The 26,525-nt window shown below is 39.4% G+C and overlaps 1 protein-coding gene across 3 annotated transcripts in view; it reads right to left on the reverse strand.

Annotated features, from left to right (window-relative positions):
- SLC2A9 (solute carrier family 2 member 9) overlaps window positions 1-26,525 on the reverse strand; it is a 168,232-nt gene that overhangs the window by 97,598 nt on the left and 44,109 nt on the right. For 2 of the 3 annotated variants that reach the window (XM_061583942.1, XM_061583943.1), the window contains exon 2: window positions 3,532-3,617. In XM_061583942.1, the coding sequence (XP_061439926.1) occupies window positions 3,532-3,609 (78 nt within the window). In that variant the 5' untranslated portion in view covers window positions 3,610-3,617. Of the gene's footprint in view, window positions 1-3,531; window positions 3,618-9,788; window positions 9,806-26,525 lie in introns of those variants that run through there. The other variant, XM_061583941.1, reaches the window with a different exon arrangement.

A 26,525-nucleotide genomic window follows, 5' to 3' on the forward strand; every position in this document is an offset into this window, starting at 1 on the left:
TTTTGACCAATTTGTAGGGCAGTCCAATATCTCTGAGAGGAGTTCGGGTCTCCTGCTCCCCTGGTGCATTCACTATAGCTGCCCAATTTCCCTGCTTTTTAAAGTTCGATAGAAATAGCTGTGGGCTATAGGTACGTTCTTAAACCGCAAGGTTTTTTGCCTATGAGTGAATCAACATATATTTAGCAGTAACAATTATATCGTTTGTGCTTTAAGTCTGATGCAAGAACTTCTTTTCATACATATTGATTCTAGAACAATATAAGAAAGCGATATACCTGCCAGCACCCCCTCCCTTACATCTTACATAGACAGAAGTGGACTAATTTTTTTTCCAGCAAGGGCCCCTTTCAGTGACCCTTTTATCAAGCATTCACCATGGTTTGTACTCATGACATTACTGGGTGGTTATACACAATTATGTTTTCAATACCATTTGCACCTGCAAACGTTTTGGGGCAGCCATACTGCTTCATTTACAATAGGTGCATGTCCTGTAGCTTTCTTCTAAAATCCTGTAACTTTTCATACTACAAATGTTCCAGGGTGGGGGTGGGGTGGGGGTTCTGTTTTTGTTGCACGATAGCACAAGAGTGCCCCTCCAGGCAACAACAACAGGGTAACATTGGGGAAGAACTGCCGAACAACTAATAAAGTGAAGTGATTGGTATGGTCCAGTATAAACCCACAACGAATACACTATTGTTGTGTCAATGACATGTTGCAGAATACACCACCAAAACAAACACCAGTCTGGAGGGGGGCCAAGTTACATTCTTTCCAGTAAAGAGGAAACTTAAAGGAGTCCTTCCTGTTTCATCTTGCATAGACTTCCATGCTGCTACTTTGCTGTCTGGATTTTGTTTTGAATAGTGAACGCCAACAGACTCATTGTTGACAGAGGCAAGCAATTCTGACAACAGTGGAGAATATTTGGGAAAGTTTCTGTCCCCCCCCCCCCATGAGAGTTCTAAATTCTCTTGTAAGCGCAGGTCTGGAAATGAGCATTACAAATCACTGAAGTTCACATTCTGAGCCAAAGGAAGGGTGAACTTCGCAACATTTCTGGTTTTGAAGTGAAGCCACAGATTCATTGTGGTGTCCTACAGTTTCTGAATCAGTCTTTTGTCTTCCTCGATAATTCTCTCAGGTTGTGACATATGTTTACATTATGTTAGCAATGTAATTTTTTTTCTTAAGACAGAGTTTGCACAGTCCCCATATAATTTCCAGAAGCCCACATTTTTGCTTATCCATTTTGCTACAGTGAGTGCTCAAATGGTTTCTGGCATGTGTGACAAGTCCTGAGATTCCACATCCTTGGAACTCTGGAAGGAGAGTGTCTCCACACACACACACACCAGCCTCAAGGTTTGGAAGATGCCTGGTATTTTATTTGACACTGTGCTTGCTGGGAGTTCTGAGCTGGATTCACAAGGGGTGAGGAGGGGTGGGTTCATACTGCACAAAATCCCAAGACTTGTATCTCCAGCTATGACTTAAGCTGGAGAGAGGAGCAGGGCACAATCCTTGTGTTCCAATCTGGAAGCACAGCACAAATCAGGAAAAAAACTCCACCAGGACTTTATTGGCCTGTGGTGGTGCTGCAATACAGAAGAGAGCAGACCAGCCACTCCCTCCTCTGATCAGCTGCAATGAATGAGATGCTGGCGCCCCCACAGCAGGTAGACCACTAGCTCAGAGGCAGAGCAAATGGTTCAGTTTCTGGCATCTCTAGGTAGGGCTGGGATCGACTCCTGTTTGGAAGCCTGGACAGCTGCTTCCAATCAGAATAGACAATACTGGGCTTAACTGATAAATGATCTCAATCAGCGTAAGGCAGTTTCCTGTGTTTCTAGAGTCATTGCTTTGAGGCAACATCTGTTATAAATAGCCATTCTGTACTTGTATTTCAGTAAGTCAGGAGTCACCAACCTTTTTGGACCACTGGACACATTTTGGATTTTGAGAAAGTTGTGAACTGCCCAGAGAGCTTCGGCTATGGGGCGGTATATAAATTGAATTAATAATAAATAAATAAATAAATAAAGTGCTGCAGGTACCAGTCACAAAATGGCTGCCATGGGGGTGAACCATAACACAAAATGGTTGCCAATGGGGGACATGGCATAACACAAAATTATAGAGTATATAGTCATGGTGAAGCTTGTCATATCATTGTATTTCCATACTAGAAAATATGTGACCTATTGAATTTCTGCCTGCCACACAGCTGTTAAAGGCACAAGAACTCTGTTTCCCCAGCACAAAACCTAAACCATTTTAGCTTGCCATCCTGTACCCACCTACCTGGGATTAAGTCCTATTCAACACAAAGAGACTTACATCTAAGTAGACATTGCACTATAAATTACCTATATAGTGAAACCTTAGTGAGTGCCTGGTCTTTGCCTAAGCTTCTTTGCAAGGTTTTCACATTTCCCTTTTGGGGGGAGGGGGATTCTTTAACATTCACCCACACTTAGTATGTAGTATTTGCATAAAATAAATTCTAGGTGGTACGTAATCTCAGACGAACTCACCACAGGAAATATGCATCCTGGTTGTTAGGGGGAAAGGAAGGGCAAACTACAGAGATTCCATGGGCTAGAAAATAACGTGAAATCAAGAAAAGTGCATGGAAGAGAAAAACAGTAGCTTTTTAGAACCCCAGGGATACCTATTCTCTGGTGTCCAAACAATTCACTTGATGATCACAGCTTTGATTTCACTCATTGGATAAAAGCACTAACAGGCTGGAGCAGCCAGGGTGGCTCATTTCACAGAATTCACTTAGAAGGCTCCCCACACATTTTGCTTCATAAGTTTCTTTCTAGGAGGGCTAGAGATTATTTTTAAATGAAAACTCAGAGACTTGGGGCCCCTGCCTGAGTATGCTAATGAAGGCTTTGGTGGGTGCCATGGCACCTGTAAGCGCTGGGTTGGTGACCGCTGCATCAAGTATCATATCACTCGGGTTCAACATTCCATCAAAGAACTCTGAATATGAAAGTATTATAAAGATCTTGGACACAATCCAGTTTCTCCCCTCCTAGTGCCCAAGGTACATAGAAAAGTTCTCCGGAAAACTGCTAGCCAGGCCCCACAAAATTACAGGGCTAATGGATTGCAGTCCTTGGCTAGGAGCTGTTGGGCTGCCCCAATCAATCATAGCAGCCTTGACAGTTGTTACATGTTCCCTAGGCCATTGGTAACCCAGCTCCCACATCTGCTGGCTCTCAGTTGCTCTTGGTGACAGCGGAGTGGGGAGCTACGTCAGTACAGTACAGTACATCTGGAAATGACACTCTAAATTGCAAGCACACGAAATCTAAGTCACACTGGGAAAAATTTGAAAATGTGGCCAAACTCGTAAGAATGTGACCAAAAAACCTTGAAAATCATAATCTAATCAAACCATTATAAAATATTTGAACTTAAATAAATTGAGCATTATCAATAACTGCATCCTTTTGCTTCTAAACTGAGTGTACTGTTCACAAGTTTAAAGATATAACAGGTATCACTCACCACTTTCTTCTTCACTGCAGGATTATCTTTAGTCTCACTGTCGCTTTTCTCTTTAGCCTTCACTGTGTTATTCTCCATTTCGTTATCTGTTGATGATATGGAAAGATTTTTGTAATTAATTCTCTTAAATTAGCTTAAAACAAAACAGAAAGGAGTAGAAAAAGAGGAAGGCCAAACAAGAGATGGATTGATTCCATAAAGGAAGCCACAGACCTGAACTTACAAGATCTAAATAGGGTGGTTTATAATGATGTTATTGGAGGTCACTGATTCATAGGGTCGCCATAAGTCAGAATCAACTTGAAGACACATAACAACAACAAAAATTAGCTGGCAGAAGAACTGCTACATGAGGAGATCTGCAAAATGTATCAACTGCTGGTGGTTATTATTGTTCCTGTGTAAAAAAAAAATCAGAATAGAAGGAACCTGGGCGACTTCCGGGAAGGGTGACTTAGCCTGTGCCTGCTTTTGAGACGGGCTCCTGCCTCAAAAGAAGCTTATTCAGATATATCAGTCAGTTTTTTTCTTTTTTTTTTGACTGATTAAACTTCTCCCGGGTAGGGAGAAACGAAGAGATTAACCACAAAGCCTATTTTTGTTGGGACGACCAGATCTCATTAATTTATGGGACGAGGTCCAGCCGACGAAGGTGGGACGGATTTTCAACAGCAAGCTCTATCTGATAAAGCGAACGTTCATCCTATCTTCTAAGAGAGAACGCACTAACAGGCAAGCACCCTTCTTTCTATATTTTTCTTTTACTTGACTTAAATTGTTGCTGTTTAAAAGAGATTTGCCAGATTGATCGGTTTTTGACATCTCACTGGGGAGCCATAACTTCTCTCTGCTACGCACTAATTAATAGCTTATCTCTGTTTTTGTTGCAAAAAGCTGTCCTGGATTTGCATTCTAAAGATATACACAGAAGAGGGATTTCTATTCCAGATTTTTATTTTGAAGAATATTATATTGTCTGAGACTACTCTCTTTTTGGTCTATTTTATTTTGACGAATCTGTTTTCTGACGACTGCCATTAATTGTTTCGATCCTGGGAACTGCATTTTGTTTACTTAACTATGGAGAGATAAGGCTGTCTGCTCTGCTTATACTGTGATGTCACCAAGTTTGGAGTATTAACCCAATTGTTGCTGAAATAAGAAGTGGTTTTCCTATATTTTTCTTTTAAAATGGCAATTAAGAAAGTGGCTGAGAATCTGGAAATAACTATGTTTCAGAAAATAATGGATGAGATTGAGATAACGAAACAAAACCTGCGACAGGGTTGTAAGGAGTTGAAAATTGAATTGAGTAAAATGACGCAGGAGATTAAAGATATAGGGGTCCCTGTGAGAGAGGTGACCCTGGAAGGGGTCCCTGTGAGAGAGGAGACCCCGGAGATTGGAACAAACGTGGAACAGGAAAAAGATTTGGAGTCTATGGACTTTAGAAATAAAATCTATTGTTTGGAGACACAGGAGATTAAAGACATAGGGGTCCTTGTGAGAGAGGAGACCCTGGAGACTGGAACAGGGGTCCCTGTGAGAGAGGAGACCCTGGAGACTGGAACAGGGGTCCCTGTGAGAGAGGAGACCCCGGAGATTGGAACAAACGTGGAACAGGAAAAAGATTTGGAGTCTATGGACTTTAGAAATAAAATCTATTGTTTGGAACTCAATGTTATCTCTGAAGAAATTTATGAAGATTCTAGAGATAAAGTTATCAATGGCATGGATAATCTTCTGGACTGGAATGACGTGATGGAGCCCAATATAGAGAAAATCTATGGAATTAACTGCAGCCATGTGACAATGGAAAAACTTTCAAGAGATGACCCAGTGTATTTTAAAAAAAAGAACAGAGATATGATTTTACAGCAGTATTTCAGCAACCTATTCGGAATGGATGGCAAGAAAATATTTGGGATAGAGGTAATTCCCATCAGACTCTTACTATATGACTATGGCTTTGACAGCAAGATTATTATGGAATACTGATAATGGAAGATTGGATACTGAAATTACTGGACTTAACAAGACTACTGAAGATGGAAGATGGAAAATGGAACTAATAGGGATAATAGAACAATGGCTACTGAAATTACTGAACCTAACAGATTCTGATGTGATGGATTAATTGAAATGTTTATTTTGACTATGGTTATGACAATAAGATTATCATAATTAGTAATGAGATGGATTAATCGATATGCTTATCTGGAAAAAAAAATTGATAGATATATTTCTTAAAGAATTGAAACCTCTCTTTGACTTTTTGTGGAAAGAATAAAGTAATGTTTATGAGATTTGATGATTAAGTAAGATAACTATTGGAGGAAAGTGATTTTATAATATGACTTAAGAGACAGGATTGTTATATATTATAGACTTATAACTGATCTGATCTTTGACAAATGGGAAGTCAATATTTTACTCTTTATTTTTTATTTTTATTTTTATTTTTATTTTTTTTTTGTTGTTGTTGTTTTTGTTTAACTATTTTTGATTTTGTTTTTTGTCTTTGAATGTTTTATGATTTCGTCTTGTATGTTTTATGAAAATTTGAATAAAAATTATTGAAAAAAAAAAAAAAAAAGAATAGAAGGAACCTGCACCTGGCAGTCACTGCATGGACCATGCCTCATAAAAATGACAGAATATTAACCCCATACGTGGAATCAAACAGTTCTTAAATCCATGTAGATTCTTTAGTATTTGGGGGGGAAATGACTAAAAATTTTCAACCACAAAGATCTTTACAAAAGAAGAGATTGATGTTGTCCAACAAAACTCATACTAGTGTTAACATCATCATTAAAACCAACCTCAAGGAATGGCATATTTCAGGACCCTAGAGGTCTTGGCTTTCATTTGAGATAAAAGGTAGGGATTTCTTTGTATTTATGGAGAAATATGTACTATTATATGTACTTGCCTGATATCAGAACATTGGACCATCCAGCCTACTGAGATCCACTCTGGCTAGGTTGGCCAGATTAAAAAAAAAAAAAAGGACTGGGCTTCTTCACCTTTAATTGTTATATAGAAGAGGAAATGTCAGCAGCTGTAGCTTATCATACAGCTACACTTGCCAAAATTCTCTCTTCCACATACCTATTAAAGATGCAGAAGCCCTGTCCTTTTTAGCATCTGGCTGCCCTAACTCAGGTCCATCTGTACTGTACATTTAAACCTGTATCAAACTTTAGTTCCAAGGATTCTTTGGTGAAAGCCGTGACTATTTAAAGTGGTATGATACTGCTTTAAATGTACAGTGCAGATGGAGCCTCAGACTAACAACAGCTCTTTAAGGGCTCAGGTAGAGTTCTATCCCAGCCCTGTTGGTTACTTGAACTCCATTAACTGGAGATAACAAAGACTGTTCATGAAACTTAATGCACGCAAAGTCCCCTTTCTTCTTTGTTAACAGAAAGTCAGATACTTTCTGACTAAAGCTCACCTACACTGTGGCTTAATGTGTGTTTGGTGCCACTCACATCTCCTTTTAATTTGCATGGTTCACATGACGTTACTGGCAAACAGAAGCTATCACACAGTTTCCCCTCTGTAAATCCATACTAAACCAATCCACTGATAATATGAAAAATTTAGAACAATAAGGCTTTACTCCGCTCCACATGTCTTTGCAGACAGTTTGCTTCAATGGTCTTTAGTGGGTGGGTGAACCGTCACTTTCAGCTACTCCCGTTTCTCTGCCCACTAAGTCTCCCATGAATTCCATTTTGTTTCTGGTGGTTTATCCAGCAACTTCCGACTGCTCTGTCCTCCCCCCTTCACAGTTTGCTGCAGTGCTCCCTTCTTTCCTCCCTTTCTCCCCGAGTAAACTTCCTTCACTCCTTGTAGCAAATGATGGGAATTCCCAATGGATCTTATCATTCTTTCTCAAATTCTCTATCTTTGCAGAGAGAATTTTGAAGTAACATCTCTCCGTGCCTGGTTTCCGCTTTGTTTCCTAAAAAATCTAAAATGTTTTTTTTTTAAAAAGTTGTCTCAAAAATATCAATATTAATATCAATATTTGGGGAAAATATCAATATTTATATTTTATTTAAAATACTGATATTATATTGATTTGTTTTTCCACAGGGAAAAATTAACTCAGAAAAAGCAAGGGGCAGCGAAGAAAGAAGTTCACTGTGAGTTATCTTCTTTTCAACAGCCAAACTTCAGGAAATGGTGGGGGCAGGAGGAGATGGAAATACAGGTCAACAATATTTGCACATGCCCAGTAACTGAGCAACCTGGGGAAGTAAAAATGTAAAATTAGAGGGCAGGGCTACAAGGAAACAGCAACACTAATAATTCCCAGAGGAACGCCTACTTGTATGAATGGAAAACAATGGATTTGAAGCTACCATTGAGCATGAAGTGTGGACCTTGCAAATATTTTATGATGGTAAAAGCAGTGTTTGTGCTACAAGAAAATGCTCCCATGAGGATATGCCCTAAGCCTTCTAGCAGTCCTTTAGAACCTCTTAACTCTTCTGCCCTTCCCTAGAGATTTCTATCCCTACCTACTGCTCAACAAATCTTCCAAATGATAGCATCCTTCTTTCTTCTCTCCTATAAGCAAGAAAGTAGAAAAACCTCCCAATATTAGGGAAATCCTGTCCAACCACTGTCACCATATGCTGGAATCCAAGAAGCTATTTCTATTGACACCAGTGCTGAAATCTACTGGCCTGAAGGTGCTTTTCTAATATGGCACTCCACAATAAGTAAGTAAGCCCCACATAGTTCAATGGGATATACTCCTATGTAAGTATGTAGTGGATTTTAGCCTCAACGTGTCTTTTTGTCTCACATTTTGGGAAAGGTATCATTGTAACTAACCATAAACACAGCTTTTTGGTAATACATTTATTTCAGTGGAAGTTATCTACTGAATGGGCTAAAACCAGCCTGTTACTATTGCCTGTTGCGTAACCCCTTGTCTTTGAGACACCTTTTCCATTGGCTGAGTTGCTGTGATGTCATGAAATTCTAATTCTCAGGGATAAATGTGTCAGCAGCTGGGATCTTGAGAAACAGTGCAGCTTCTGTGAGAGAACTGGAAGGTCAGTTTTGCTACGAAAAGTGTCATACTTAAAGTATCTGTTTAATCAAGGAACAAAACAAAGGGCTGGGACAAAGGAAAAAATGCCCAAAGATGAACCCAAGTACGAAAACAAAGCTTGCTCACTTATTTATTTATTTATTTATTTATAGCTATGCTTTCAGCAGCAAAATAAAAGGAATCCCAAAGTGAATACAAATGTTCTTGCTACAAGCCTAACAAAGAACTTGTAGAAAGCCCAAAGATAGGAGAGGCTTTCAAAAAATAATAATAATCCAGAAGTGGAGGTAGGGAGAAACGGAGCACTTAGCAGTAGAGAGGATGTCCAAAGGATGTGGGATAGAGAGGAGATACAGAGTTGAAGAAAAAGGGGACAAGAAAAAGCCACGTGACCTAGGGAGGAGGTTTGTTTGCTGCTCATGGCGAGAATGTGGAGGATGGATTGTGAAGGCCAAAGGGATTTTAGAAGAAAACTGAACATCATGTATTGGTTTGACTTAACCATATCTTCAATCAGTGTTCCACTGTGGGGTGTTAGTTCTAATGTAACGTAGCTAACATTGGGATAATAGAATGTACATGTGTGGGTAATTGATAACACTTATCAAAGAAGCAATGATCAAAGAGCAATTACACAAATGGAATACAAAGAAATGCCATTCATGTCCTTAATTAAACAGTGATACGTTTCTTTGCATCCTGTAAGTGAAGAATGCTTCACGCAGTTGAAACTCCAACAGGAATTTAAGCTGATCGCTATGATTACAATGCCAAAGTTGTGTTAAAACCAAGATGGTAACATTGCTATCCTATAGAAGTAATTAAACGTATTCTGTCAGTGCTGCCAAAAAGCTATTACAGTGGATGGTGCATCCTTGCAATATGGTACTTAAGATTCGTTACTGTCCTAAGGGATGGGAATGCCATTTATGTAACATTTGAGATATCCAGCCTATGGATATTCATAGTTTAGGTCTACGCCAACATTTAGCATCTAGACTTTATTACCAAGATTAAAAATAGCAATATTTATTATATATATAGTATGTTTGCTGTCTTCATAAATAATGTTATCCATATTATGACCAAGAACTAGAAACTGATAAATTAGCACATACAATCTACCTCAATAAAGATTATTTCCAGATAGATCAAATGTATCTAGGTAGACAGTTCTTACTCAGTAGTGTAGTGGCAAATTCAGAAGTGCAGGGTTCCTTCATGATAATCACAGCCATGCCCCTCCCTCTTTTTTTGCTGTTGGATTGAAAATGAGATTCTTGTTAATGCCTTCTCCCACAACAATGGATGTCCCTAGGAGCCAATAAACACAAAAGAGGAGAGCATTAGCTACTGAAAAGAGTTTTCTCGGTGGCTGACTCACCTACATTCACTCTGATTGGCTCCAATCGGCAGGAAAAGACAAGAAAGCATGTTAGAGGACTCTTCTCAGTGGCTAACATACTCCCCTTTTATGCTGATTGTCTCATAGGAGTCTGGAAACATAGGGAGTCTGCTTGGACCCTGTTCCCAAAAACGTAAAGGGGTCTAAGACCCCCTAAGGTCCTGGACAACTACACCACTGGTCCTTATGCCACAATTAGGATTTCCTGTTCTTATATTCCTTGCATTTACAATGAGAGTTGTTTGAATGTATACAAGAGAACTCTTATGGTATCCTCACAAATCAAAAGTGTGTTGTGCACTTTCAGATGCATGTTCAAAGGCATCAGAAAGCGGATCTCTCATGACATGATCAATGAGAAGGCCCTACCCTGATCCATCATAATCCAGACATTTCAAATACTATCCACCTAAACCAGAACCTCCATAGTTGACTTTAATATTTTAAAGGTGTGATGGATATGTTTAGCAATAGCTTTCACGCCAGTCATTGGTTTGCCCCCCCTTTGCCTTATCAGTTTTTTTAAAAAAATCTAATGCTATGTATATGCACATAGTCAGCACTCTACACCTTGAAAAATGGCCCAGCCAAAGGTAAATACATATTATAATATCTCTCACAGGCTGGATCTGCCATCTCTTGCTTCCCCTCTTCCTTCCCTTCCTCTCTATACTGTACTTGCTTGTACAGCTACATATTTCACAATCTCACAGAGACCCAAGGCTGTAACCAGTCTTCTTCACTAGGTGGAGCTGCCAGATTTCCCTGTGGTGCTTCAGTGAAAGAAACAGAAAATCAGCTATGCGATGCTTAGGTGTATGTTAGTATTTAGTAGCTAGCACGTTTAAAAAAGAGTTGTTTTATGCTTTAACCTATTTATATCAAACATCTCCGCCATATCTAGTTAAAAGGATAATGAAAGATTTCTGCCTGACACCCCAGAAAGTCAGTACTGGGCTAGCAAGACAAATTGTCTCGCCCCGGTATAAGGCAACTTCCCATAAACAACATCTTCCTTCAGCTACCCCTTACCATCTCTTCAAGCACTCTGCTATGCTCACAATCACAATGGCTAAAGGGATCCCCCCTCCCCTGATGACTTCTTGTATTTCTGGCACCAGGTAAAATCTGCCCTGTTTACCCATGTCTTTAGGATTTGATTTTGATTTTGTACAAATTGATTTGGTTTTATTGTCACTCATGCACCAGAAGAGGCTGACTGGGTGGGGCAGAGCCACTACACTAGCTTCCCAGAAGGTGGGTCACTGTTGTGTACCCAGTGGAAGAAGGGGAAGGCAACAGAGATGTCCATGTGGTGCAAATGCACCAGCAGAGCCAATCTGACACTTCTGCCAGCGTATTTGTCCACACCGAAAGCTCCATCCCCTTGCCCTTCTCGCTCTTGGTAAGTACCAGCAACCAACCTGCCAGGTAGAGATGGAAAGATCTGTCAGTGTTGATCCTCTCAGTTTCTCATTTTTTAATCTTAAATTCATTTCTTCACATTTCTGCAGCAATTTGTGATTTTTTAAAAATAAAAATCTCCAGCATTTTAATGTGACTTTCTCCTAATAAACATGTTGGGAGAACTTCACATATTGGTTTAATTAACCATATCTGCAATCAGTAATTCACTATGGGGCGTTAATTTTTATGTAACATATTTAACATTGGGATAATAGCATGTGTGTGTTGGGAGACAAATTCTGCCAAACACCCTCTCCAAGAAAATCCTGACCTGTGTTGCTGATAACTTTCTCCTACAGAAAGTGGAGGAAGGAACTAGAGGATCAGCTACCCTTGACTTGATTCCAAGCAATAGAAATGACTTAGTGGATGAAGTGGCAGTCGTGGAAACTGTGGGGGAAAGTGACCATGTTATTCTTCAGTTCTTGATTTTAAAGGAAGCAAAAGCTGAGAATAGCCATAGCTGTATCCTGGCTTCAGGAAAGCCAATTTTAATAAATTCAGAACAATAAGTAAGGTTCCATGGCAAGCAACGCTAATGAACAAATGTGTCCAAGGCTGTAAACACACTAGTGACCAGATCAAAGCATTTCCATTAGCCACACCTGGAGGGGAAACAGGTTTATCTGCCGATCAGTTGCAAATTCTCTTAGAAGCAATTAAAAAAAAATGAACTCAAGTGGCTCCCACTTTTACAGGTTTTACAGGAAAAAGGGGTGAGGTTTGAGTTGCATTGTGTGACCTGGTTTTCAGAAGAGAGAGGTAGAGATGCACAGGAACCAGCAGAACAATGAGTGTGTTTCTACCCAAAGATAGGTGGGAGTTTTTAAAAAAGGAAATTCTAAAGGCACAATAGCAAACTATTCCAACAAGGAAAAAAGGTGGAAAATAGCAGAAGAAGCCAATGTGGCTTCAAAAGAAGAGCTTAGAGATGACATGAAAACAACAAAAAAAAGACACATACAGGAAGTGGAAGGAAGGTCAGGCCACAAATGAAGAGTACAAACAGGTAGCATAGAATTGCAAGGATGGTGTCAGGAAGGCTAAAGCTGAGAATGAGCTGAGGATAGAGAGATGCCAAAAGCAACACAAAAGCTTTCTTCAGGAACAACCATAGTAAAAGACAAAGAAAAGATATGGTGGTACAGCTACTCAATGAGGATGGCAAAATGATAAAAGATGACAAAGAAAAGGCAGAAGTGCTCAGTTCCTATTTTCACTCAGTCTTCTCATAGACAAGGATCTGTGACTCTCCTGGGAAACATGAAGTTGAAGGGGCAGGATTGCAGCTTGAGATTGATAGACAAATGGTCAAGGAATACCTAATCACTTTGAACAAGTTCAAATCTGCAGGGCCCAATGAACTGCAGTGCTGAAGACACTGGCTGAAGAACTCTCGGAATCATTGTCTATTATCTTTGTGAAATCATGGAGAATGAGTAAAGTGCACAAAATCATGGAATGAAGGGCTCCTACTAGGAGAAAGGGCGGGATATAAATTTAATAAATAAATAAATAAAGTGCTGGATGACTGGAGGAGGGGTAATGTTGTCCCTATCTTCAAAAAGGGCAAAAAGGAGGAACCTGGGAACTACAAATCAGTCAGCCTGACATCAATCCCTAGGAAAATTCTGGAGCAGATTATAAAGCAGTCAATCTGTAATCACCTTGAAAAGAGTTCAGTGATTACTAGAAACCAACACAGATTTATCAAGAACAAATCCTGCCAGACTAATCTTATTTTTTGATTGGATAAGCCTCCTGGTAGATTGGAGGAATGCTGTGGACATAATATATCTTGACTTTAGCAAAGCTTTTGATAAAGTGCCCCATGATATTCTGATTAGCAAGGTAGCTCAATCTGGGCCACGTGGAGCAACTATCAGGTGGATCCACAGCTGGCTACAGAATCGTACTCAAAGAGTGTTTATCAATGTTCTTCCTCAAACTGGGGGAAGACAATGAGCAGGGTACCACAGGGCTTGGTCCTGGGCCCAGTGCTCTTCAACATTTTTATTAATGACTTGGATGAGAAGGTGCAAGGAATGATGATCAAATTTGCAGATGATACAAAATTGGGAGGGATCAGGGGTGTAGTCGTCCAGGAACTGAGGGGGTCTTGGATCTCTCACTTTTTTGGGAGCAGGTTCCCAGCAGGTTCCCTTTGCCTCCAGTATCCTACGAGCCAATCAAAGTAAAAGGAGATGAGTCAGCCACTGAGAAGATTCTTGTCAGTAGCTAACAACCTCCCCTTTCAAGATGATTGGCTCCTGGGGCGTCCGTTGATATGGGAGAAGGCATTAACAAGGATCTCATTCTCAACCCAGCAGCAAAACAAAAAGGGAGGAAGCATGGCTGTGACTAATATAAAGAGACTTTGCACTTCTTAATTTGCCACTACAGTACTGGGAGGGATAGCTAATACCCCAGAGGACAGAAACAAAATTCAAAGGAATCTTGATAGGCTGGAGCATTGGGTTGAAAACAACAGAATGAAATTTAACAGGGACTAGTACAAAGTTCTACACCTGGGAAAAAGAAACCAAATGCACACTTATAAAATCAGGAATACTTGAGTCAGCAATACTGCATATGAAAAGGATTTTGGAATTGTTGTTGATCACAAGCTGAATGTAAGTGAACAGTGTGATGTGGCTGCAAAAATGGTAAATGCTATTTTAGGCCGCATTAACAGAAATATAGTTTCCAAATCACGTGAAGTAGTAGTTTCCCTCTATTTGGCACTGGTTAGGTCTCATCTTGAGTACAGCATCCAGTTCTGGACACCACACTTCAATAAGGATGCAGGCAAACTGTAACAGATCCAGAGGAGGGCAACAAGGATGATCAGGGGACTGGAAACAACCCCCTCTGAGGAGAGACTGAAAGAACTGGGCATGTTTAGCGTGGACAAGAGAAGACTGAGGAGAGATATGATAGCACCCTTCAAGGACATGAAAGGTTGCCACACAGAGGAGGGTGAGGATCTTCTTGATCATCTCAGAGTGCAGAATAATGGACTCAAGTTACAGGAAGCCAGATTTTGATTGAACATCTGGAAAAACTTCCTAACTGTTAGAGTGGGATGGAAATGGAACCCATTGCCTAGGGAGGTGATGGGCTCTCCAACTCTGGAGGCATTCAAGAGGGAGCCGGACAGGCACCTGTCAGCTATGCTTTAAGTTGGATTCCTGCATTGAGCAGGGGAGTGGACTTGATGGCCTTATAGGCCCCTTCCAACTCTACTATTCAATGATTCCTTGATTCTGTTGCTTCTTTGGTTTCTTATACTGTATTTTATTTTATTACAAATGTAATTCTGTGGAATGCAAATTGTAATATTATAAACCAAACTATAAAAGGTAAAAGAAGCAATAAAAACACAATTAAAAACCATACAGCAACTAGCTGAGGGCATAACAATGGCTACAACAGGCAGAAGAATCAGTAAGTGGTCCATTAAGACAATCAGCATCGCCAAAAAAAAAAAAGTTTGAAAACTACTGAACTATTTTATTTCATTTTTTTAAAACAATGCCACCTATGGCAACCTGTGCAACTTTGGTTCTTGTTAGAATGTTGAGAGTCCCAGATTTCATCTTTGTTAAATATAAGTTTAAGAGGCTGGATGCAACTTCTAGGGAAACAAAATGTTCTTATGGCACAGACCATAATATTATTTGTGATGGTGAAATGAAGTCCTTTTATTTAAGATTGTATAAATGGACGTTGCTATTTAAGATTATACGTTTAGATATGTATTTATCCCTTGGATGATGATGATGATAATAATGATGATATGTTTTGAGGGACAGATACCTAATGCCGCCGTTTCTGTCATTTTCCTCTTTTCCAGGATCATTTGGACATTTTTGATATCTTTCTAGTGGTCTGTAACCAGAGATCCAATTTATACTTACTATAGAAACATTTATGAATTCATCATGAATGGGATGATTAGTGAATTCCTTTCCACCTGGACATTTACATTTCAATATGATGCATATTGTGACTGCAGTGAGAGGATAGGAAAATTTATTGCCACAACTTTATATTAATTGAATGGCATATGGGATATCTTTCTAGAGAAAGACAACAGCATTTTCCCAGAGCAAGTCATTGTGACCTAATAGCTCATTTGGTGATACTCAACAATTTCTGTTCCCCTCCTTGTTCCCTCTTTCTTTTTATCTCCTCATGCTCTTTGTTTACCCAGATAAAGATTGGACTCTGCAAATTCACAGAGATCAAATGCCTAACAACAAGGTCATAATTTAATTATAAGCTCCTTCTTTTCTTCAAGATAATTTGATATCTGGAAAGAGATACTGGGTGATATACAACTAAGCCATACTCATTGAAATCAGTGATGTAAGTTAATTGGCTTTAATGAGTCTACTCTGACTCATTGAAATGAAGAATTTAAGTTCATTGATGTCAGTGGGTTTACTCTGAGTATTACTTAGTTGGATATCACCTGATGTATTTGTGTTTCTGAATTTCAAGTTTGTTTTAATTTAAAATTGTTTCTATGATTAATGTTTGTTATTAAAATATTTTTTTTTAATGAAACTACTATTTTAAAAACTTTTTCTAATTGAAATTGGACTTCAGATTATCTGCAGGTAGACTGTTGCTTCTGATTTTGACAATTTCTCTAGTAATAGATCAAATAAAAATAAGTACCTGATTAATATAGTTTATCATAACTTTTTTACTTTAGCACTGTCAAAAATGAAAATGCCTGAAGAAGTGAAGGGGAAAGGCACATGGCTCTGCAGTTGAGGCTGCTTCTTGTCTGGCATTTAAATTACTCTTCCAATGTTGCATTTGTTTGGGTTAATACAGTGCCTTGCAAATACAATCAGACACCTGACTAATGCTCTCATATTACTGAATTACAAATTGTAATTTCGTTCTGTATGATATGTATTTTGAACTACTCAAAATCAATTATTGTAAAGTGACATTGGTTTTATGTTGGGAAATGTTTGTAAGAAACATAAAAAACTGAAACATGTTGCTTGCATAAGTATTCACCCCCCCCACATTAATATTTGGTAGAGCCACCTTTCGCTGGAATAACAGCTTTAAGTCTTTGGGGTAGGTATGTACCAGCTTTGCAGAGTGTCAGAGAGATTTTGGCCCATTCTTCTTGGCAGATTTGCACCAGGTCTTTCAGGTTGGATGGACATCACTTGTGGACCACAATTTTCAAAGAGCACCACAGATTCTCAGTGGGATTGAGATCTGGACTTTGAGTAGGCCACTGTAGGGCATTCACCATTTGTATTACATCATCTCTCACTTCTGTAGAATGCTCTGTCTTCCTTTTCCTTCAGATCCACAGCCTGACCAAGGATCCTTCAACAGTGGGGGGTTTATCCTAACGTGACAGCAACTTTAATGGTTCATAGGTGGAGTCCTATGATAAGGTAATTGTGTCCTCAATAGGGCAATTTCTTTCATCTGTGTAAACTGGGAGCTTCCACAGCACAGGGGTTGAATACTTATGCAAGCAACATGTTTCAGGTTTTTTATGTTTCTTACAAACATTTCCCAACATAAAACCAATGTCACCTTACACTAATTGATTTTGAGTTTCAGTGTTTCAAAATAAAATATTATACTAACGAAATTACAATGTACCATTTGTAATTCAGTAATATGAGAGCATTGGTCAGGGGTCTGAATACTTTTGCAAGACACTGTATTTAATTGCCAGAATAATGTAAACAGTCCATCATCACCTGAGGTTTTGCTACAAAATCAAATAAAACATGGAGGGTTGTTTCTGTAAGTAGAACATTCTCCGCAAACATGGTTTACAAAGTTAGGATTATAGCCAAGTACAACAGCAAAGTCTTGTTCATTCAGCCTTACCTGTACAGAAGGGACTTTTCAAACTATTACTACCATCCCATACAACTACTCATTTGCTTATTTTTGAAAAAGAAATGCATAGTTACTCCTGATTATCAGCTGCAATAAATATTTCCTTTTCAGTGCAGTTTATTTGAAGTTCATGATTAGAATGCAAGGATTTAAAAATTCCATACATGAGAGAATATGTCTTTAACCTTACTTTTCTAAGCTAAAGAAAGGTTAAGAAAGAATTAAATTTACGTTTAAATCTCTCTTTTAAAATATTTTCCTTTGGTTTTATTTTCTTGCATATTATTTTTGCTACAAATGTGTCTGGCAGTTGTTGAATAGTCTTCACCTAACCAGTCTTCAAAGTAATAGTCTTTATCATAATTGCAAGTGTATTACCAGCACAAATAGTGAATGCAATCCAATCAATCCCTATGGAAAGTCTCATTTAGATCAATGGGAAAATTGAAGGCAGAGGTAACTGTTTAAACGGGTGGGTCTTGGGAGTATCATTTTACAATGGTTCTGGTCCTTCTTGGGAGGTAAATTTAATATGGTAGTGTCAGGGACCTTCTTGATATTTTAGCTTCACACCTGTGTTATCTCACAAGGTTCCAGTTTGTCTCCTCTTTAAATAAGCATCTGCATGAAACTACTGGAGATATTGTCTTGAGATATGTAGTACATTGTCATCCGTGTGATGACACACAGCTCTGACTTTTGCATCTGATTCCAGGGAAGCTGTTGTTACCCTAAACTTCAAAAGGGTGGCTGCAGTTTGAAACCACTGAATTTCAATTCATCAAGAAGTTCGATGCTATCTCAGTGGATTTCTATTGTACTGCATGTGTTATTTGGTTTACCAAAGCCAGGATGTCTATGTTATCAACATATTGGCTTTTGATGAATGGCCACTATTAATTTAATTATCACCATCTGTATGTTCCTGTATTTAATTTCCTTCTGACCTCACTGTTTACAATCCCCCTCCCAATTCCCAAACTCTATGCCTACAACTAACAATAACACTTCATGCATCTGTTGAAGTGGACTAATCTATGAAAGACTCGCTTTTATTCTAAGATCTAATGGAGATGCCCTTCTCTGTGTCCTGACATGGCTGGTGCGTAAGACCATCTTTTCTTTTCTGCATCCCAGTTTTGAAACATTCCCCTGTTGAAGGTTTGCTTTGGTTTCCAATGCCAGGTGAAGACAATTTTGTTCAGGTGGTTCTTTTTTAACCAGCCTTGGTATTTTAAGCTGACACATTTTAATTCTCTCCTATGCTGTTTCATGTGTGTGCTTTTAATGGTTAAATTTTGATTATTTTTGTTCTTTGAATGTTGTTAGTTGCCTTCATTTCTCCCTTGGTAAGTGGAAAGACAGAATATAAATGATTCAAATCAACACATGTGGTGAACAATATCTTTTGCTTGGAATGCATCAAATGTATATTCAGAACACTTACTACACTTAAACCATATTCATCAATAAACATGTATTTTAATCTCTGCCCCTGAAATCTAAGAGACTTAACAATAACTGATCTTTTGTTGGACTGACTTTTTGTTTGTTTCAGCAATTACTGCACTATTCAAATATTACTGATATACTAGAATATTGTCTGGGTTCCTTTCTTTCAAAAGGTAATTTTTGGAGGGAGGGGGAAAAGCCATGTTTGCCCAAGGAGAGATGATTTTTGCTATGTGCTGCAATTCAGATCTGAGTAGTTTCTAGGTGTCAATTCCCTTCCTAAATAAGTAATAAATAATTACACAGCTGCTTACAGTAAGTTTGCCGTAAGCACACAGTTTCAGAAAGTGATTTGCTTTTGGAACAGTTACCAAAACCAGTGCAGTTTTTTCCAATTGTAGTGCACATATTTTGTGACAGATAGATGCTTATATTAGACACGAAGGTGACCACTGGTTAACAAAGTGAGTTTGCTTCATTGTTTTTGGTACAGCATGAGTGAAAAAACATTATGGATATCAGTAACTAAAAATCTTTTAAACTAAACACCATGCAACTGGCTCTCAATGTATAGGACAATTTCTACTATCATATTTTAGAGGTTGTAAAATACACGTACACAATGCATTGTGTATTAAAACTTTAAGTGATTTTGCTGAAAAGATTTTTCAGATAAGATAAGGTTCAGCACAGTAAGTACATTCATAAAATGTCTTTAAATGTTTTCAGTAAAATAATGAGTAGCTTTTACACATATTGACAAAATATTTTTTCATCAATGTAGATCAATAATTTGATCTGAATTAAGCAAGAACACAAACCAGAAAAACAAATTTGAAAGTATACTACATAGTACTTACAGTTCTCAAAGGTGTCTCTACCTTTAGTTACTACTTGAAAGTAAGTAACAGTCTAAAGAGCATTCATATAAGTAAGAGACGGAAGGAAAAGCTGATGTGATTAAAATTAACTAATCAATAATTAAACCCACCTCTTCCCACCTACAATTTGTTTTCTTTTACAAGCGTTCATGAATGGTGAATCATTAACCTCAGCTTTATCTCTAGTAAGATCAACCAATATTTTGTAAAACAGCATCATTCATATATAAGGAAACAGCTTATAAGAAAAATGTTTTCTGTTGTCCAGTCCATAAATCCTGCAGAGAGGACATTTGGAATTACAACTGTTTATTTTGGCTCTGTTCTTTACTAATACCTTCCTCTTAAAGACTGTTTCCTATGAACAGTATGATCATCTCAAATTCAGCCGTTAAATTGTTCATTTATGTTAGTTATTAGACAGAAACAAAACTTTCCAAAGGAATGGACAATGTCTTTCTAAGATGCATGGTAACTGGCATTATTAAATGAAAGATGTAATAAAAACAGAGTAAAATAATACCATAAGCATAATAGATTGTCAAGTTCTTAGAATTTGGTCAAGAATATACTACAATTTTATATTATTTCTTTTGGAAGGTGGAATCATATTGCCCTTTGGGGTCAAAAGGAGTGGTAACTTCCACTTGCCATTTTTTTAAAAAAATGAAAAACATTAGGTGAACATTGCAGCCAGAAGCAGAGACAGAATGGATGGGATGGAGGAGAATGCATAACTCTTCTCTATGGGTCTTGCTAATCAAAATTGCCCCTATCAAGCTGCTGTTGTTCCTTCAGGAAAAACAATACAGGGAACTAGAATTGTACTAAAATTCTTATTATAATCATGAAATGTTGTGAAGACCTTTCTTTCTCTAATATACAAATAATTACGAATAATTAAAAATACTGGGGGGTGGATTCAAATGTAAATAGGGGTGTCTCGGTGGACCATTTCACACATTTTTAAAAAAGTATAAAGCTAAGTAGCTTTCAATTAGAGTAAGGCCCCACTCATACAGTGCTTGTTCTGCTTTTACGACATTTTTCGGGCATCGGGCGCCATCCTTTTAAGTGATTCCCCTTTTTGGCGGGTTTCACTTTTCAGCGGGGGTCTGGAACGTAACCTGCCATTTGAGTGGGGCCCTACTGTATTATAGAAAGGTAGTCAGTGAAAACTGGTCCACCAACCTTACTCTGTTCTCAGCCAGTTCCTGCCTGCAGTGGTGTCTGGTGGCGCCAAGTCAGTGGGGCAGTAGCATCCGCTCTGGGATTTAGTCTGAACTTTCAAGGAGCTGTTGGACAGCTCTTTGAAATGGAGGATGGGGACGAAACTACCTACTGTGATCTCCCTTTCTTTTCCCCTACTAATCCCTTTGGTGTCTAGCCACCATTAGGTACAGTAATCAGACGCATTCACAATTGACCAGTCAGTTTCCATGTGTACACTCAGTGGCAAGCCCACATAATGGGCCTGAAAAGGTGGAGAAAGAACTGGAAGGGATACATGACCAGTTTTTCTTTTCAAATTATGGAACTTCCTTTGATACTGGATTTAATCATTTATATTCAAAGGTTCCTTTTCTTCAATGAAAGTCTTTCCATTGGGCCAAGACTGCTTTTGTCAGAGGAAAGGAACCTTTGTTTTGTGTTTTTTTTTTCCATTTTAAAAAGAGCATACCACGTAACTGATGAAGCAATTGATGAAAAAATGTGGGAATAATGAGACCTTTTTTAAAAAAAAATCATTTATCTGTTTATCTTGCTTACTTATTGCTTGGTTGTTTTAATTTTATTTGAATACTGCTTTGAATAATATTTTTAGAAAATTGCCACCATCTAGCTCCCATCATGCCCTCCTTTCTCCGAATGTCACCACAGAGGGTTCTGTAGAACAATTTTGCTCTGAGGGGAATAGAGAAGAAAGGAACATCCTGGTGTCCTGCTGCCACTCAACTCCCACAGCAGCCCCTCCCTCCCTTCCTCAACTGCAACCACAGGGGCATCTCAAGGACCATCATGCCACGAGGGGTGTGAGAAGGAGTAATACCTTCTTCTAAACAAAGAAGTTGTCTTTTCCATTTTATTGTACCTTGTTTTAAAAATCAAAGCTTATTGTCACAATCATCTCATTGATGGCAATGCTCTGCCTCCACAGTCGGAGGCAGCACGCTTCCAAATACCGATTGCTGGACCCTGCAAGAGGTGAGAGTGCTCTTGCACTCAGGTGCTCTTGTGGGCTTCCCATGGGCGACTGGTCGGCCACTGTGAGAACACAACGCTGGACTAGATGGGCCAATGGTCTGATTCAGCACACTCTTACGTAAACTGCGGTCTGAGATCCATCTGAAAAGCAGAATATTTTAAATAAATAAATAAAAGCAATTCATAAGTGTTGTGCACTATGTGTGTAAATATGATTATGTGAGCCACTTTGAAGAATTTTAACTGGAAGATGGCATAAAAATATTTGAAATAAATATATAAATAAAAGTACAGCCACATATATACATCTCTTCCTAGATGAGCTAATGTCATTTTAAATTTTAAATTTAGTTAGGCTTTATTCTAAGCTGACTTCATATGGAGATAGCCTCAAAAGTATTCTGGCTTTCAAAAAATTGAAAGTGTCTCTATCCCTCCACCCCAAACAGCATTTTGCACTGGCTGGAACGTCTGGACAGGCCCAAGGGTAGCCCCCCCCCAAGCACATTGGCGTAATCAGGTCTTGAGGTTACCAATGCATACCAACCACAGCTGGGAAAAGGCATTTTTAGTCACTGAGGCTCCCTGAGTGACAGAGATGGTTCCAAGTGCACTCCCAAGCTATGAACACTGCCAGAGGGAGTTCAACCCTGCTCAGAAAAGGCAAATGGGCAATCTCCCAGATGTGGGAACTCACAGTTCCTTTGTCTCCCTAGGACTGAAGCTCAGTTTATCATCCAGTCCACCACTGCAGACAAGTGTCCATATCATGCACATCTCTCCTGACTCAGACGTCATGGAGAAATAGAGCTGTGTGTCATCAGCATATTTACAACACTTTGCCCCAAAATGCCTAATGACCACTCCCAACAATTTCATGTAGATGTTGAACAGCACTGGCAACAAGACTGTGTTCTGCAGCACACCATGGAGCTCGAGGACCATGGAGCCAAGACTCATTCTCCCAATGCTATTCTCTGGACACTGTCCAGCAGGAAAAGAAAGTTGCTGGTGTCTTTTGATTATCTGCATACATTTGAAAATATGCCCTGCCTTATTCCTGGCACACTTCTATATACCCACTTGCTACTGTTGAGAGTTTAACAGTGAGAAGCTGGGAATCTCAGCACTGGGAGACAGCAATTCCAGGGAAAGATTATGCAGGTCACAACCAGATAATCGTTGGTCAGAACCTGGATAGGAGACCACCTTCAGATCCCATCTATGTTGCCTTAAGTGTTATAATGAAAGAAAGATGGAATATAAACATACTAGTTCTGTACCTGCTCTCCAATCTCTTGAAATGTTATTCCCCTGCAAAGCAGGTTTCCATTTTTCTGTGTCCTTTTCCAGGACACTTTAGAGTTTGTTTATAACTTCTTTGTCATTTTTGTTGGTACAGGGTTCAGTTTACCTTGTTTTTGCAGGTTGGCTGTGGGTGGTATCCAACCAAGGCCACATCCTACTATTCTACTGTTATACCACTTTAAACAGTTGTGGTTTCCTCCAAAGAATCCTGGGAACTGTAGTTTGTTAAGGGTGTTGAGAGTCGTTAGGAGGCCCCTATTCTTCCCAAAGAGTTACAGTTCCCAGAGTGGTTTAACAATCAATTCTTCTTCCCAGGAAACTATGGGCATTGTGGCTCTGTTCACGGAATAATAATGGCATAATAGTGATTTAAGTGAATAGTTTGGAAGTGACCCAAGTCCTACTCAGAGCAGACTCTTTGAAATGAATGGACCTAAGTTAGTCACATACATTAATTTCAATGGCTATCATCTCAATAGGACTAGCACTGGGGACAACCTGGCATTTTTCTTTCCATTAAACATTTCTCCAGTGCACTCTAACTTTCCCGGCTGCCTGTCCTTCCTCATCTGAAAATGATGGGAGAAGCTACTTTATAACATGCTCCCATGAGCTTTAACTGAAGAACGGGAAGCTAGGGAGGCTGGCTATTGAGTGGTGCTCTTGTCGACTTTGGGTTTACAGGAAGCACTTTCTTTCAGCTTTTAAAAATTTGTTTCTGCACTGATTTCTTTAAAATACTTCACTTTAAAAAAGAATATAAAAGATGAACATCTCTCAGACATACAGTAGACATATGCCTATGTTTCTGGGCATATAAGAAAGCCCAGAGGAGGACATTATATATATATAAATTTTATTTTTCAGTCGCCTATCTGTCCGGGTTAGGGACACTCTAGGTGACGCACAACAAAATAAAAGCAGTGTATATACATATCAAACAACAATCAAATATAAGCTAAAAACCATCCTTCAGTTCATATAACGAAGAATTAATCTATCTCAATCTTGTATGCCTGCCTGAATAGCCAGGTCTTTAAGGCTCGGCGAAAGCTTGACAAGGAGGGAGCATGTCGGAGATCAAAAGGGAGGGAGTTCCAGAGGGTGGGGGCCACAATTGAAAATGCCCTCTCTCTGGTCCGTACCAGCCTAGCTGTTCTCACCGGTGGGACCGAGAGAAGGTCTTGTGAGGCTGATCTCGTCAGGCGGCATAATCGGTGATTCTGGAGGCGTTCCTTTAGATATACTGGGCCGAAACCGTATAGGGTTTTAAAGGTCAACAGCAACACCTTGAATTGGGCCTGGTAGACAACTGGTAGCCAGTGAAGATCTAATAACACTGGGGTGATATGATCCCAGCGACGGCTATGCTTAATCAAGCGTGCCGCCGCATTCTGTACCAGCTGCAATTTCCAGACCATTTTCAAGGGTAACCCCACATAGAGCACATTGCAGTAGTCTAAGCGAGAGGAGACCAGGGCATGTATCACTCGTGGGAGCAGATGAACAGGAAGGTAGGGCTGCAGTCTCTGTATCAGATGTAATTGATACCAAGCTGCCTGGCTCACTGCTGTAATCTGAGCCTCCATGGACAGCTGGGAGTCAAGAATGACCCCAAGACTGTGGACCTGGTCCTTCAGGGGTAAACTCACCCCATTAAGCACCAGGTCAGTAATTCCTAACCTTCTCTTGTCTCCCACGAGCAACACCTCAGTCTTATCGGGGTTCAGCTTCAGCCTATTCTCTCCCATCCGTCCACTTACGGATTCCAGGCACTTGGACACAGTGTTCACAGCCAACTCCGGTAAGGACTTAAATGAGAGATAGAGCTGAGTGTCATCTGCATACTGATGACACTGCAGCCCAAAACTCCTGATGATGGCCCCCAGTGGTTTCACATAGATATTGAATAGCATGGGGGAGAGGATAGAACCCTGTGGCACTCCACAATGAAGAGGCCAAGGGTCTGAAACCTCATCCCCCAATGCCACCCGTTGCTGCCTATCCGAGAGATAGGAATGGAACCACTGCAAAACAGTGCCTCCTATTCCTAATCCCTCTAGGCGATTTAAAAGGATACTGTGGTCAACAGTATCGAAAGCCGCTGAGAGATCATTATGGGGGGTTTCAGGAAACTCAGCCTCCCAAGAAGACTGCAGGGCATAGATCACTAGAGAGATGACGTGTAGAATGAAAGAAACAACACACACACACACACACACTAAAGCGGACACCTTGAAAGTGCAACAAAAACCCTGCACTCCACCAATGAGAATTTCACCAACAATTGTCTCTCCCCTTTCATAGTCTTTGAATGCAGCTTCTTTCCTCAATAATTGCTGGAGAATGATTAAAAATGCAGGAGTAATTTTTGGCACAACACTAAAATATACTGAATAAAAAAAGTAAACATATCATGAAATATGAGAACTGTGATAATTGTCTATGACACTTACATTGAAGCTTATTTGCCAGAAGAGTGCACTTGGCATTTGACCCCACAGTTTACTTCTCTCTGTTTCTCTCCATCTCTCTCTCTGTATATACCTGTCAACTAAGGAGAACACTTCATACACCCAGTAAAATGGATCTAGCCAATGAAAGCTTATGCAGTAATATCTTTGTTAGTCTTTAAGATTCCACAGGTATCTTTGTTGATTTTAGAACTCTGTTTCCGTGTCAAATGAGAAGGAGCAGGATTATATGGGGCCTGTTTGCTAGAGTGGTGGTTTATAGCCAAACATTCCTGATCTGAGTTTGCCCTCATCATTGTAGCATAGGAATGGGCGAATCTATCAATTTCAGTTTCTCTTGTTGTTGTTGTTATGTGCCTTCAAGTCGATTACGACTTACGGTGACCCTATGAATCAGCAACCTCCAACAGCATCTGTCATGAGCCACCCTGTTCAGATCTTATAAGTTCAGGTCTGTGGCTTCCTTTGTGGAATCAATCCATCTCTTGTTGGGTCTTCCTCTTTTTCTACTCCCTTCTGTTTTGCCCAGCATTATTGTATTTTCTAGTGAATCATGTCTTCTCATTATGTGTCCAAAGTATGATAACCTCAGTTTCATCATTTTAACTTGTAGTGATAGTTCTGGTTTAATTTATTCAGCATCCAATTATTTGTCTTTTTCATGGTCCATGGTATTGGCAAAGCTCTCCTACAACCACCATATTTCAAATGACTTTATTTTTCACTTGGCCACTTTTTTCACTGTCCAACTTTCAAATCCATCCATACAGATTGGGAATACCATGGTCTGAATGATCCTGACTTTGGTGTTCAGTGATACATCTTTGCAT

The sequence above is a fragment of the Rhineura floridana genome, chromosome 9 (genome assembly GCF_030035675.1).
Source record: "Rhineura floridana isolate rRhiFlo1 chromosome 9, rRhiFlo1.hap2, whole genome shotgun sequence".
NCBI lineage: Eukaryota > Metazoa > Chordata > Lepidosauria > Squamata > Rhineuridae > Rhineura > Rhineura floridana.